The sequence below is a fragment of the Hippocampus zosterae genome, chromosome 5, assembly GCF_025434085.1.
Source record: "Hippocampus zosterae strain Florida chromosome 5, ASM2543408v3, whole genome shotgun sequence".
Taxonomy (NCBI): domain Eukaryota; kingdom Metazoa; phylum Chordata; class Actinopteri; order Syngnathiformes; family Syngnathidae; genus Hippocampus; species Hippocampus zosterae.
Window position 1 is genome coordinate 13,441,793 of NC_067455.1, and position 13,814 is coordinate 13,455,606.

General features: G+C 40.6%; 1 protein-coding gene across 1 annotated transcript in view; it reads left to right on the forward strand.

Moving 5' to 3' along the window:
• Positions 1–13,814, forward strand: part of ankrd28b (ankyrin repeat domain 28b) — a 35,627-nt gene that overhangs the window by 3,313 nt on the left and 18,500 nt on the right. Inside the window, exons 4-20 of the mRNA XM_052066811.1 lie at positions 398–468; positions 580–780; positions 5,754–5,841; positions 8,074–8,216; positions 8,354–8,566; positions 8,759–8,837; positions 8,967–9,081; positions 10,194–10,276; positions 10,347–10,410; positions 10,537–10,605; positions 10,698–10,838; positions 11,392–11,503; positions 11,602–11,628; positions 13,042–13,116; positions 13,208–13,409; positions 13,501–13,588; positions 13,687–13,804. Of these exons, the coding sequence (XP_051922771.1) occupies positions 398–468; positions 580–780; positions 5,754–5,841; positions 8,074–8,216; positions 8,354–8,566; positions 8,759–8,837; positions 8,967–9,081; positions 10,194–10,276; positions 10,347–10,410; positions 10,537–10,605; positions 10,698–10,838; positions 11,392–11,503; positions 11,602–11,628; positions 13,042–13,116; positions 13,208–13,409; positions 13,501–13,588; positions 13,687–13,804 (1,889 nt within the window). The remainder of the gene's footprint in view (positions 1–397; positions 469–579; positions 781–5,753; positions 5,842–8,073; positions 8,217–8,353; positions 8,567–8,758; positions 8,838–8,966; positions 9,082–10,193; positions 10,277–10,346; positions 10,411–10,536; positions 10,606–10,697; positions 10,839–11,391; positions 11,504–11,601; positions 11,629–13,041; positions 13,117–13,207; positions 13,410–13,500; positions 13,589–13,686; positions 13,805–13,814) is intronic.

Genomic DNA, 13,814 nt, shown 5'->3' on the forward strand with positions numbered 1-13,814 from the left:
ATTGTGAATTGTACTGGTAGATCGTGAAACCCCACATATTACTGCGATTTTTCAAGAAGGTTCATTTTGGGTTCTATGTTTGACCATCACTGGCACTCTTCTGTGGTAGCTCCACAGGGGGGAAAAAAACCCCAAAACTCACGAGACTTTAGTAAATCTCATTAAACTGGGTGGTATGTCACAAATGGTATTTCCAACTTTGTAGTTTTTGTGTGAATTAAGGTATGTTTTAATGAAAATTGTTTATTTTCCAATTTGTATGACCCTGTATAATTATAGGTTTTACACTGTATGAATTTTGACTAGTTCTACCAAGGTTCAATTTTGTGACAAACTGCAAGGTACACTCTTGTGTCCTTAAATAGACTGACTGCCAGTGTCCCCTGACTTACTGTAGGTGCCAGAGTAAATGCCAAAGATAGCAAGTGGCTCACTCCTCTGCACCGAGCTGTTGCCTCCTGTAGCGAGGTATGAGAATGTCCCTCAACTCTTTCATGCGCACACACAAACGACTGTACGCCCCAGAGAATAATTAACTTGTCAACTTATGACATTTTGTTGATTATATTTTTACGGTAGGAGGCCGTGCAAGTATTGTTGAAACACTCTGCAGACGTGAATGCCCGAGACAAGAACTGGCAGACGCCTCTACACATCGCCGCAGCCAACAAAGCAGTCCGCTGTGCCGAAGCACTCGTCCCTCTGCTCAGCAATGTGAATGTATCGGACAGAGCTGGCCGGACTGCACTGCACCATGCGGCCTTCAGTGGTCACCTGGAGGTAATACAATGAAGCTTCACCTATTTGCGATTCAGGGCTTACACAACTTCACGCATTTGCTTTTTTTTTTTCTGTGGAACCTATGCCAAGCGATTTGCTGAAAAACTCACGTAAACACCTGTTATTGTGCTCTTACTGGAACGCTGTAAGAAAACACCAGTTGGTGTCCCGGGTAATAGGAACATCGTAATTGGTGTGCAATAAGTCTTAATGAAGTGATGCATCTCGACTGAAAGCCTTTAGATCAGTGGTCCTCAACTAGAAATGCTGTAGGTCCACTTTGTTTTTTTTTTTAATAAGACCAAGGTCCGGTCCCATGCACGGCGGTCATGGGGAGCAGGGCTATATGCCCATTTAGTATGGTCAAGCCAAGCTTATACAAATCAACACTCCTCACAACCAACCAATAATGGGGTGCATGAAAATAACAATTATTCAATTTGCCAGTACACAGCAAATAATGAGAGGTACTGTGTTGAGGCACAGAAACTCTTTTATTTTTTAAGTTGTGCCTGCTTAATAATAGAAATGGCCCTTTTAGGGAAATAAGACATTTTTACTTTAACTTTGTTAAACAGTAGTCTTTTTCCCCTTAATTTAACAAAAACAAAATACAAATTTTACCAAAATAAATACTAAACATGAATACAAAAATATCCTTTTCATTTGTACAATTCCCCTTTTCACATCCCCTCTGAAATCACTGAAAAATATATCAGGAGAAGTTAAGAACCATCTTAAATACTGACTCAAGGGAGTACAGCAACGTGCAGTGCTGTTCTTCCGCTTAAGGTGAATGCAATGTCTGAGGCATGCAAATATTATTTGAGGACGCCATTTACCATGTTGCGGTGTTCTGCTGTTAAACAGCTGCAAAGATCCCCGGGTAGACGGGAGCAAACTGCACACAATCGAAACCTCCCGCGATTCGTCTTGTCTAATTGTCTGTGTGCGGCTCTCCTGGGTTGAAGCTGTGAGCACACTGTGGCGTCGCGCATGCGTCTGTTTCCTGACACAATCATCCATTTTGAATGCGTGTGTATTGGGATAGACGCGTGCTAGCGCTTATGTATGGGCACACCTTAAGTTAAGAGGAGCCAATCAGCGCATCGTTATCGCCGACATGCCTTGCTCAGCCAGGGTCTCAAGTTCGTCAAACATTATACACACAAATTCGCGCTGCTGCGGTCCTCTGCATTACATCCGATAGTGCACGCAAAGAATACAACGGATAATTTTAACAAGCGATCGCGGTAATGCGCAGATTATAGTCCAAAAAATCAAATGTATAACGTAAAAATCACTTTATAATTTATTATTTTTTACAATTTGCCAAGAGGAGGTCGGCGGTCCGGTCATGGATCCACGGTCCGCCAGTTGAGGAAGACTGTTTTAGATCACAGGTGTCAAAGTCAAGGCACGGGGGCCACATCTGGCCCGTCACATCATTTCATGTGGCCCGTGAAAGCATGTCAACTTCCATGATGCATGCTAAAGTCTGAACCAAAATTTCGAATTGTTATCGATATAATGTTATAGTTACAATGTTTGAACAATCCATTATTCTTGACTTCTGATGTCAAAACTAGTTATCCATCTATTTGTTGTTTGTGTAATATGTTGAGCTGGTTAAACATTGATATGGTTTCACAAAATTCACAGTCATAACACCCTCCAAGGGAAACCGTGACTAGAATGTGGTCCACGACAAAAATCACAAAAATCAGTTTGACACCCCTGCTTTAGATTGTTTTCTCTCGGGAAAGAGCTAAGTTTAGCCTGGGTTAGAAATGCCTCGATAAGTGGAATTTACACAAAGTCTCCGCACTATCCTCTTTGCTGGTTGTTTATGTTTTTGCTCTGCTGAGTAGGGACTATTAAAAAGCTTGAACTACCGGTAAGTAACAATGGGGCTCTTATTATTGCTTAAGAATTGGTAACGGGGGTGTCCATCCATTTTATCAATGTGTCTACAGCGACCCTTATCGTGCTGGACCAGTTTGTTGATTCCTAACAAAATAATTCACTTTACTTTTTTGTACTCGTACCTGGCTTGGCACTCTTGTATTCACTAACCACAACATAAATACACAATCTAATATGAACCAGTACAACAACTCAGTCTGTGTATTACTGTGGTATAGAATCGTACTAAAAGTTGAATAGTTTTGTGATGTTATTTAGCTGCAATGCAACACTGCACTATAACTGTTAACGGATGTTTAAATGAATGCTCAGTGTCAGTCAGTACTGATGCATCTCATGCACCATCACTTTGTAGTTGGAAAATCACGTGCCAATGTCGGAGCTTTCAACAGATCTCATTTCCAAGAATCACATGAACAAAGAATGTTGAAATGATGAAATCCATAGTTTATAAACTGGGTTCAGTACCTTCTTTCTATATTATGCACTCAGCATTAGGAGTGGCTGCCCTAACATTCAGTGCATGCTGCACCCAAGTAACTTGGCGGTTGAATGTACTTTCATGTGGATTACCGGTAGTTATTTTAGGGGAGGAAATGCCTGGTCGAATCAAGCATTAATTCCTTAGGCTTTGTCAAGCTACTTAACTGAAGTAAAACATTAATTATTCAATCGGAGGTACTCAATTGTTCTTTTTGCAGCACTCTATTCTTAAACTACAATGTAGCAACAGAAATTGTCCTGGCCCTGTCTTAAATTGAAATACCTATGTGGGTTCAGCCCATTCCAGAACTATCCACTTCATGGTTGGTCATTGAAAGCACAGTCTATTTTCAAATCCAATGGATTAGAGCCAGTGACTAAACCTGCAAACGGTGTAGTTCATATGCAGGGTGTCTCATCTGTTTACATACATAGGAAAAATACATTTTGTTTTTTTACTGAAAACTATTATGTATAATATACTCTACATCAGGGGTGGCCAAACTTTTTGGATCGAAGATCTACTTTTCGATCAACTAACCTCCCGGGATCTACCCGTACCGCCGCGCGCATGCGCACGCGCACACCCACACCCACACACACACGCGCACGCCATGATGAGAAACAGCCTGAAATGGAGGCATGCGGCGCACTTTTGCAGCCTGTTAACTATCGTAGCCCACACGTATCGTTTTAAAGTGCTTCCCTGGGCCCTCGGTGAATTGAACACGAAGCAAACTCTGAATGAGAATCATGACGATAAAAGATAGAGCGCAGCAGCTCTGATCACAAGCTGCAATTGCAAACTGCTGAGCGCTAACAACTTCCGGTGATGTAATCACGCGCCACTGTAAATTTAAGGTTTACCTGCTTTATTTAATTTTTTTAATATTTTTTTGTGAAAATGAGACTGATAAGATTATTAGTGTGCAGTGTATATTAACACAAAAAATATATTACTGAGATGTACAAAGACGCAAAAATGGTTGTTTTTTTTCTTCTCGACACTCCTCGGATCTACTTCGGACCTGTCTTAGATCTACCGGTAGATCAGGATCGACCTAATGGGCACCCCTGTTCTACATGATTGCTATTGTTTTGATAGCACCTTTTGGTCTGTCCTTAACTGCTGATTTAATATGTATTTTCACAGCAGGAATTAAGCCTGTAATAGCGTTGGCGATACGTTGCTTGAAATAATCGAATTTTTGTTTCCTGATATGCTGTGCCCATCAAATGTCCCGAAAGATAGAAATTAAATGGTAAAATCTGGGATCTCTGAAGCCATTCCTCAAGACTGCGCCATGCTAATCTAACCTTTGACGAATGTGAATATCATTGTAAGATTCTGTCATCCCATATTCCGTCCCACACCATCAATTTACTGACACATTGCATCTATTTTAGGCTAATGCAATGAGCATTATACATTAAGGCTGCAACCAACCAATATTTTTAGAATTCAGTACTTTGATTCTTCTATTGATTAAGTAATCCTGTGAAAATTGATTTATTTATTTTTTATTTAATTTTTTTTAACCACGGGCAGGTTATTATTAGTCCACTTTGGGTCACCATCCCCATGTTCCTCTGGTATCGGTGACTTTGAGTGTGTCTGGCTTTAATCGAGTGCTTCCCAACCTTTGTTTTATTTTTTATCTACCCCAAATCTTTTTGTCACACTATGAAAACCACCTCACACGAACATGTTGGTAATTCTCCCAAAGTAGACATAACACAACTAATTTCAACTCGAATATAAAATTAAATGTTGTTTAATAAGTACAGTAATATGATTAGAAAAAAGAAATAAATAAATAATAAGATTACCTGTAACTTTTGTTATGCATAATTCTTATGACATTAACCACAAAAAAAAAATGGAGCTCATTTCAAGAAGTGCGTTTTAAATAGGCATTTAAACATGAACAAAACGTTGAATAAGAATATGTATTTAGACCCATGATAGCAGTTTTACTATATTTTAATCAGCCATCCGAGCTTTAGTGCTTGAGCTGACATGCAGCTTTTGTTGCTTTGACATAGCTGTGCCACAGGTTATTGTCTCCTGAGGATACAATTTGTAACACACACACACACATACGCCACCTTGTTTCTACACAGGTGGTAGGTGGGACTACAGCATCATAAGTTCTTGTAGAAATACGATCCATGCAAAGCTTGGAGACAGAGAATTTGAGCCAACCATTTTTTGAAATGGAAATGCAATCATTGAAGTTATTTGCAGCTTTAATTTAACATGATTCCCATCATTAACGTTTTATTGATTAACTCCTCCATTAGCATTGAACGCACTTTAAAATGTACTGTCAAAACAATGGTAGTTATCTAGCACAAATGATTGTAACTTAAAATGTTTTTCAAATCAAATTATTTTTTTCTATGTAGAGTAACTTATGACACCATGTAGTGATTTTTACTCGCAGTATGTCCACTGTTAAAATACAGCAGCGTTCTATTTGTGTTGATCACCCCATGACTCATTGCTTTTTCTTTTTTTTTTTCTTTTTTTCTTCTCCCCCTGTCCCTGCTGATGCTGTCAGATGGTGCGGCTCTTGCTCTCTCGAGGGGCCAACATCAATGCTTTTGACAAGAAAGACCGACGTGCAATCCATTGGGCAGCCTACATGGGTAAAAATAAATCCACTTGTTCTGTTATGTAATTGTAGATTTGTGTAACATAGAACCATAACTTTGAGCATCAAATGTATTTAAAGAACACGTATCATTGCTATTGATGAAAATGACATGAAGATGTGTATGTTTTACATGTAGTACCAGAACCATATTTCCTTTAAATCACTATAATGTTGTACAGTACTATTTCTGTAAAATTTCCGTGGACTCCTATAATTTCCTTGTTAACGTTGTCTGGTGGGAAAAAAATGAAGGGGGAAGAAATCTACTTACCGTATTTTCACGACTATTCGACGCACCGTACGGTTGGGCGCAGTCTCATTAATGGGTGATTTCTGTATTTTACACATAGACAGACCGCAGTGTACCAATGGGCGCAGTTTTACAGTGGTAAAACATACGCCAGCTTAAACATACGGCATGCATGCGCGCACGCTAACATGTTAGCTTGAAGCATACGGTAGCATGCCAAGACATACAGATACAAGCTAAAAACACGTTTTTAAAAAGGCAACGAAAGCAGAACTGAGTTTGGGTGTATTTTATTTAGCCATCGTACAATGTTCTCACGTTTTTCGATCAATCATCACCCAGAAATCCATCAAAGTCCTCATCCTCTGTATCAGACGCAGAGGACTGAACATCCCAGTTGTCATTGAACGCATCACATGCTAGTGTGAGTTGCTACGCATTGCTGAGTGGAAAGAAGGAGCAGCAACAGCAAAGTCAACATTTCTCTCGTGTGAAGCTTTCCCACATTTGAAAGTAAAGAACAGAGCGAAACATGGTGGCAGCGCGTTGTTGCGTATTGTGGCGTAACTCGCCCAGCGCTGCCTCTCACTCTTTGTAAAGTTGTGTTTGCCATCAATCATCCATTGTTCCCATGCCGTTCGCAACTTTACTTTGAACGCCCGGTTGATGCCAATGTCCAGCGGTTGGAGTTCTTTAGTCAAGCCTCCGGGAATAACGGCAAGCTCAGAGTTCATGTGCTTGACTTGGATTTTCACCGCTGCTGTGAGATGGGCACGCATGCCAAAAGCATAACCGGTGGCTTTAAGTTTGAACTGAGCTTCGTGGGCGTGTCTCTTTGTCGAATTTATTTTCAGGGGTTCTTAGAAACCAAAACCGGAGTTGTTTTGCAACAATGCACATTGCCACACTCTATACAGGTGTTGGTACGTGTTTGCGGCGTCCCTTTAGCGTCCACTTACACGCCCACCCTTCACCATTGGCGGACTGCTCCCCAGCTTGCCTGTCCTCTCTCTCTCTCTCTCCCCTCTCCATATATGTATATATACACGCCCACCCTTCCCCGATTGGCCGACTTCTTTCCCACATGCCTGGCCACAGTCACTTCCGCCTTTTCTCTATATAAACAGCGTGTCGGCTGTCAGTCAGATTTTGGAACTCAGCGCATACAAAGGATGCTCCGCACCATAAGGCATCCTGTCCATTTTTGAGAAAATTCAAGACTTTTAATGGCGCCTTATAGTCGTGAAAATACGGTATTTTTCGGTTTATGATGAAACAACGATCATATAGCAGCAGAGTAACCGTAATTTGGATGCTGCAGTGTAACCTGCACATCTAGATTCCATTGTGGACCGTAAATGCGCTTGTTGAAGGGTGCATCCAAATGTACATTTGCACCCTCAGTCCAGCAGACGCATTTAATCCGGGCAGGGAGTGGTAACATGACAACATGTAATTGTCGACGGCGGGGAAGAATAGCACCCGTCACACGTCTTTGTGTAATATACGACTGGGTAGAGGGGGATTCGTATGGCAGACATCGCACTAATCGGCAACGGGCCCAGAAAGGCTGAAAATCAACACATTTTCCCCAAATTCACGATGGCCCTGCTTCATGGCCATCCGGTTATGATGATAACACATATTTTGGTGACTCAAGACGTGGAGTGTATGCTATGGGGTATATACTGTAACACATTGACTAGTTATTGAAAATGTAGTATTTACACAATGCTCTATTTGAAGTATTCCAATTTGTATCATTTCAAGGTTCCTGTCTTGAAGTTTAGCCATTTTCGGTTTGGAGACTGTATTGTTACATGCTTAGTGATGTAAATTAGTAAAACTTTTTTATCATCATGATTTTCATCAGACAACAGCCTTGTGTTAGTAATAGTTCAGTTGATGCTTTGATCATAGAAGTGCTTCTTTCATAAAGAATACAAAAATGTTATATTGGCGATATACCTACAGGTCACATTGAGGTTATAAAGCTGCTGGCGTCTCATGGTGCCGAAGTGGCCTGCAAAGATAAGAAATCATACACACCTCTGCACGCAGCTGCCTCCAGTGGGATGATCACTGTTGTCAAATACCTCCTGGACCTGGGGGTGGATGTAAGTTCCACCCACGACTACGCTGTATGATTAATTCTCTCTTTCAAAGAGCAGATATGCAAAAGCATCACAACTGTTCCATATCTCAACGTGTTTGTGATTATAAGTTAAACTTCTGCGTGTTGGTTGGTTTTCAGATCAATGAGCCTAATACATATGGCAACACGCCACTTCATGTGGCCTGCTACAATGGTCAGGATGTGGTGGTTAATGAGCTCATAGAGTGTGGGGCGAATGTCAACCAGGTGAACGAGAAAGGCTTTGCTCCCCTCCACTTTGCCGCTGCTTCCCGGCAAGGCAAGCTATGTCTTGAGCTGCTTGTCTGCAATGGGGCTGATGTCAACATTAAGGTGTGTGAACGTTTTTATCAGCGCATCACCAAAGAACTAGCTATAAGTTAATTGAAAAAGCGTCATAGATTAGAGTAAAAATCTCTCAACAAACAAGTCCAATTACTTACCTATTCAACATTTGCAGGCTAATCCAAAAAGCTGTTTTGAAAAGCTTCACATTTTCACCACCACGGCTTTGTTTTAATTTAGAGTAAGGATGGAAAGACACCTCTTCACATGACCGCAATCCATGGGAGATTCTCAAGGTCTCTAGCTATCATTGAAAACGGTGAGCTCGTCCAAAACTGTTTGAATGTTGTTTCTCACTGGACTGGAACCGAGCAGCAAGTGCATAACTTTGCCTCAAAAGGTTGATTTGTTTTACCTCCCCCGCCTCCAACCTCTAACCCCACTTAAGGTGCTGAGGTTGATTGTGAGGATAAGAATGGAAATACGCCACTGCATATTGCTGCACGATATGGTCACGAGCTACTTATCAACACGCTCATTGCCCACAGAGCTGACACGGCCAAGTGAGTATACCCTGACCACAAATGCACCAAATACATTGCAAAAAAGTTCCAAATCAAACGGTCCAAATGATTCTGAAGATATGTAAGATTAAATCCTGTTAATCCATAAATGGTGCAAGGATTCTAGACACCTTGCATCTGGCATTTGCCAGTTCACCAGTGTGGAATTAAATATTTTGGTCTCACAATCAATTAAAAAATAAATCAGGGATGTTGTTTAACAGTTTCTATATTTTTGTTGTTGGGAGTCAGTCGAGCTGCACTGCATCCAATTAAGTTTTTGACAGTAATTTTCCCCCTTGTGAAGCTGAAATAACGTAAACAAAATAATAATGTAAACACCTCACACGTCTACATTACTGCAAACTACAACCCAAAACACGTCCGTCTTCCACCTCACCATTAAAAGTTCTACAGAAGCTGATTATCTTAGTCATTCGATGTGAATGTTCACAAGAACATTAAGGAGCTGATCTTATCTCCCTCGATTATCTCAGTCTGTGGCTAACCAAGACAGCAGTACCAAAGAACATATATGGTCTCAGCACAAGTTGTAAATTAGTTATCTTCACACCATCGAGGATTTTTCATTCTGTGGATATGCCATCTTTTCTGGCTAATAGCATTCCAGTGGACACTTTTTAATTGCGTTTGTCCGTGTTCCAGGTTGCTATGTTCCACCGCGTCCATCTCAGTCCTTGCTGTTTCGCTGCATTTGTAGTACTTTTTAAAACATTTTATAAAACTACACGTTCACTCAACAAATTCTAATATCCTAGTCACATTACAGTGTTCCGTCTTTTATCTCAAGGGTTCCGGAACGTTCCAAAAATAACCACAATCAAAGTATCTCCAAAGTAGAGGTTGATTTTAATTGGAAGTGTTTATTTTCATTTGTCTTTTATTAGTTTTTTTTTGTTTACAATATGTTTTTTGTTTCATTTATCACATTTTATTCATTATTACACTGTATCTTTTCCATTCACAGTCCTGTATTTTACTGTAAAAAAAGAAAGCATGATACACTGACAATAATAATGGACGAAAAGGCGAGGCTCAGAAAGATAAACTGCGTAAGCGAGGGCAACAAATTATTGTATAAATCTCTGCAGGCGAGGGGTCCACGGTATGTACCCACTGCATTTGGCTGCTCTGAGTGGATTCTCTGACTGCTGCCGAAAGCTTCTATCTTCAGGTAACTCCGGTATGAAACGTAATCATTCACTATAGTGGCGTATTGTTGCTCATCATCCTTTCCTGATCAGGTTTTGATATAGACACTCCTGATGAATTTGGAAGGACTTGTTTGCATGCTGCAGCTGCTGGAGGGTGAGTGTTCATTACAGCTTCATTAGTTTCTTTTGTTTTATTTAAACATATACTCCAGTCAATTAATCACTCCTAATTATAAAAGCCAATCATTTATCATGTTATCATTGATTTTAATCTCTGCAGGAACCTGGAATGTCTCAATCTACTTCTCAACACAGGGGCCGACTTCAATAAAAAGGACAGCTTTGGCAGGTTTGTGATGATATTTAATAGTGGTGTTCTCTTACGTCAGTCGTCATTTAGTTGGTTTTAAACAGCCAGCTAAGCAACGTTTACCTTTCTAGGACTTCTTTGCACTACGCCGCTGCCAACTGTAACTACCAGTGTCTGTTTGCGCTGGTGGGTTCAGGGGCCAGCGTGAATGACGTTGATGAGAGGGGGTGCACGCCGCTCCACTATGCTGCCGCTTCTGACACAGATGGAAAGTCAGTAATCCTCTGACCATTGCTTAGCATGGAGTAATGGTGAACCAACAAATGTCATGTCATTAAAATTCATACCCATTTTTCATTTCTGTGCATAAAAAAGGAGCGTTATAAACGCAATATTTTTTTGTGATGAAAAACCTTAAAGTTTGTTATATTATTCTTGTTGTATCATAAATACAGTATTTTTCAGACTATAAATAGCTCCAATATATAAATTGCACCTGTCAAAAAATGTGTCACGAAGAAGAAAAAAACGTGGAAGTCACATTTATTGTGGAAATGTATTTTTCAAAAACCAAGAACAAAAAAGATCAGACTTGCACCCAAAATCCCTGGTGCCGAACCATTTTGACTGCAGCGAACAAACAACTTGGGTTAGGGAACAGGGGTTTTAGCCTCAAGCCTGAGCTGTAATTTTAATGTTTACAAGACTCACACATGAGCACCTGAGTGTAACTCATGAGACCAGGCAAATTATGAAAAAAGTGTGACAGAAAAATACAGTAAATGCTTGAATTTCAGATCTAAAGCATCTCTGTTGTGGCTCCAGGTGCCTGGAATATTTACTGCGAAATGATGCAAATCCAGGGATCCGGGACAATCAAGGCTACAATGCTGTGCATTATGCCTCTGCATATGGACATCGCCTTTGTCTGGAGCTGGTGAGGGCATCGCTATTGACTGCATGCTGTGTAAAATCCATTGCACCAATACTATGAATACTGAGAATGGTATTGCTTAATTTCTCCAATAATTCTAGATTGCGAGTGAAACTCCTCTAGATGCGGTGAGTAAAATTTGTGAATTGTCTGTACTGTATGTATGGTATATCCTCAAAAAATGGCATCCATGCTAATGAATGCATTCCTTGATACGTTGTCGGATCATTGTCCAACTAATCCCTAGAGATCCATTTTTTTCATCGTTTTTAACACAGACTTAGCCTGACATGAACTTGTCCCAAAATAAACAAGTCACCAAATTAATAACACGCGTTAAAAACTAACTCTACAGCACCTTACAGCCAATAAAGTGCAAACTTAAATTGGTGTAATTTTGCAAGAGTGCTTGTGTTCGTCTGTGTTGGCTGTACTGTTCAGGCTGGTTGAGTATTTTGCCCCTTTGCACCGGTTCCACCCCGAAGGAGCCTAGTTTCCACCCTGTGTTGTCCTTTTCCATTACACTTTTTCAAGACCATCTGGTCACTAGAGAACCCATCCTCAGAACCTTTTCGAACCTGGTTCTAGAACACGGGCTAGGGAGAGCTTTGACATAGGATATGGCTGACATATGAAGGAATTCCTTTTAGCAATGTAGCAAGGAATTCAACTGCACATGCCTGTTTCGAGACAATACTTCACCATTTTTACAATTTCATATGTACCAATGGATGAAATGGTGGAGCTTGTGCAAAGAATTTTCGCGAGCGATGCACACCACGCCGGGATCGTTCAATGAAACAGAGCGAGCCCCGTCTTTCAATTTATTGTATCAACACTATCCTCTTTAGAGCCTCCGCAAAATGCACAATGATTTGCACGATTTGCTGTAGGAAAAGGCCATGGTCGACAATAAATACAAATATGGGCAATTGGGGATATATTGTTTTGAATGATGGGACTCGCGCCTTCAATTTTTTTTGTATTTTCTTTTGTCGGTTCACCAAATAATTTGGGATCAACCCCTAAAATAATGGGGATTTTGGATGTCAGCCTGAGTTCTAATTATCTAATCTGTACTGTATACAAGTCGCACCTAACCTCATAGGACCAGCCACACTTTGAAAAAAAAGTTTGGCTTGTCATTTGAAAAACTCAACTACACAACTTGCGGCTTCAACTGCAATTGCGTTTTTGATTGGAACCAGTGTAAAAGAACACACAAATATAAATCACAAATGTGAGGTGGTCACACATTCAATTCCCATTATAAAAATAAAAGGGACAGTTCTCAGTTGGCCAGGATACGGGCTTTAGTGTCCAACTGTGCTTAGAATGAAGTTTAAAATCAGGGAAGCCAAAAAAAATAGAAACTTCCTTCAAATAAACCCTTTGAATAAATGCGGGAAGTATAAGTGCCTTTGGCCACTCTTTGAGGAAATGCTGTATTTGAATGTATTGTGCATTAATGTGATCTTGTGCTCCAAAGCCAATCAACCACTGTTATTCAGTTTTTTTGTTATTCTTATTTGTAATATCAGTTAATGGAAACCTCAGGGACAGACATCCTCAATGACGCTGAAGTACGAGCTCCAGTTAGCCCTTTGCACCTTGCTGTGAGTCAAAAGTTTAGCACTGCAAACATTTTTCTCTTTGCCCCCTTTTTTTTTTAATCTAATATTTGGACAAATATTTTGCGGTGTGAAGGCATACCATGGTCACCACCAAGCCATGGAGGTCCTGGTGCAGTCTCTGTTGGATCTGGATGTGAGAAACGTCCAAGGGCGAACACCTCTCGACTTGGCTGCATTTAAGGGGCATGTGGAGTGTGTGGATGTTTTAATAAACCAGGGTGCCTCCATCTTGGTCAAAGACTTCACCTTAAAGCGAACCCCAATTCATGCTGCAGGTATAGGAGTCAATCATTTAGTGGTTCTACCTTTGTTCTTTGAAATGTATAAACTCTAACACAATTATGCACATTGATCAATCCCTCCCAGCTACTAATGGTCATTTAGAATGTTTACGTTTGCTGATCGGAAATGCTGATCTTCGAAGTGCAGTGGACATTCAAGACGGTAACGGACAGTAAGTAATTCTTTTTTTATTCGCTGTTGTGGTCGATCATGTGAGTCAATGTACAATATTTTTCTTTTTGTATTGTGTGTGTGTGTTTCAATTCTCAGAACCCCTTTGATGCTGTCGGTTCTAAGTGGACACACAGACTGTGTGTATTCTTTGCTTAATAAGGGAGCCGGCGTGGAAGCCAAAGACAAGTGGGGCAGGACGGCCCTGCATCGAGGAGTGAGTGTAA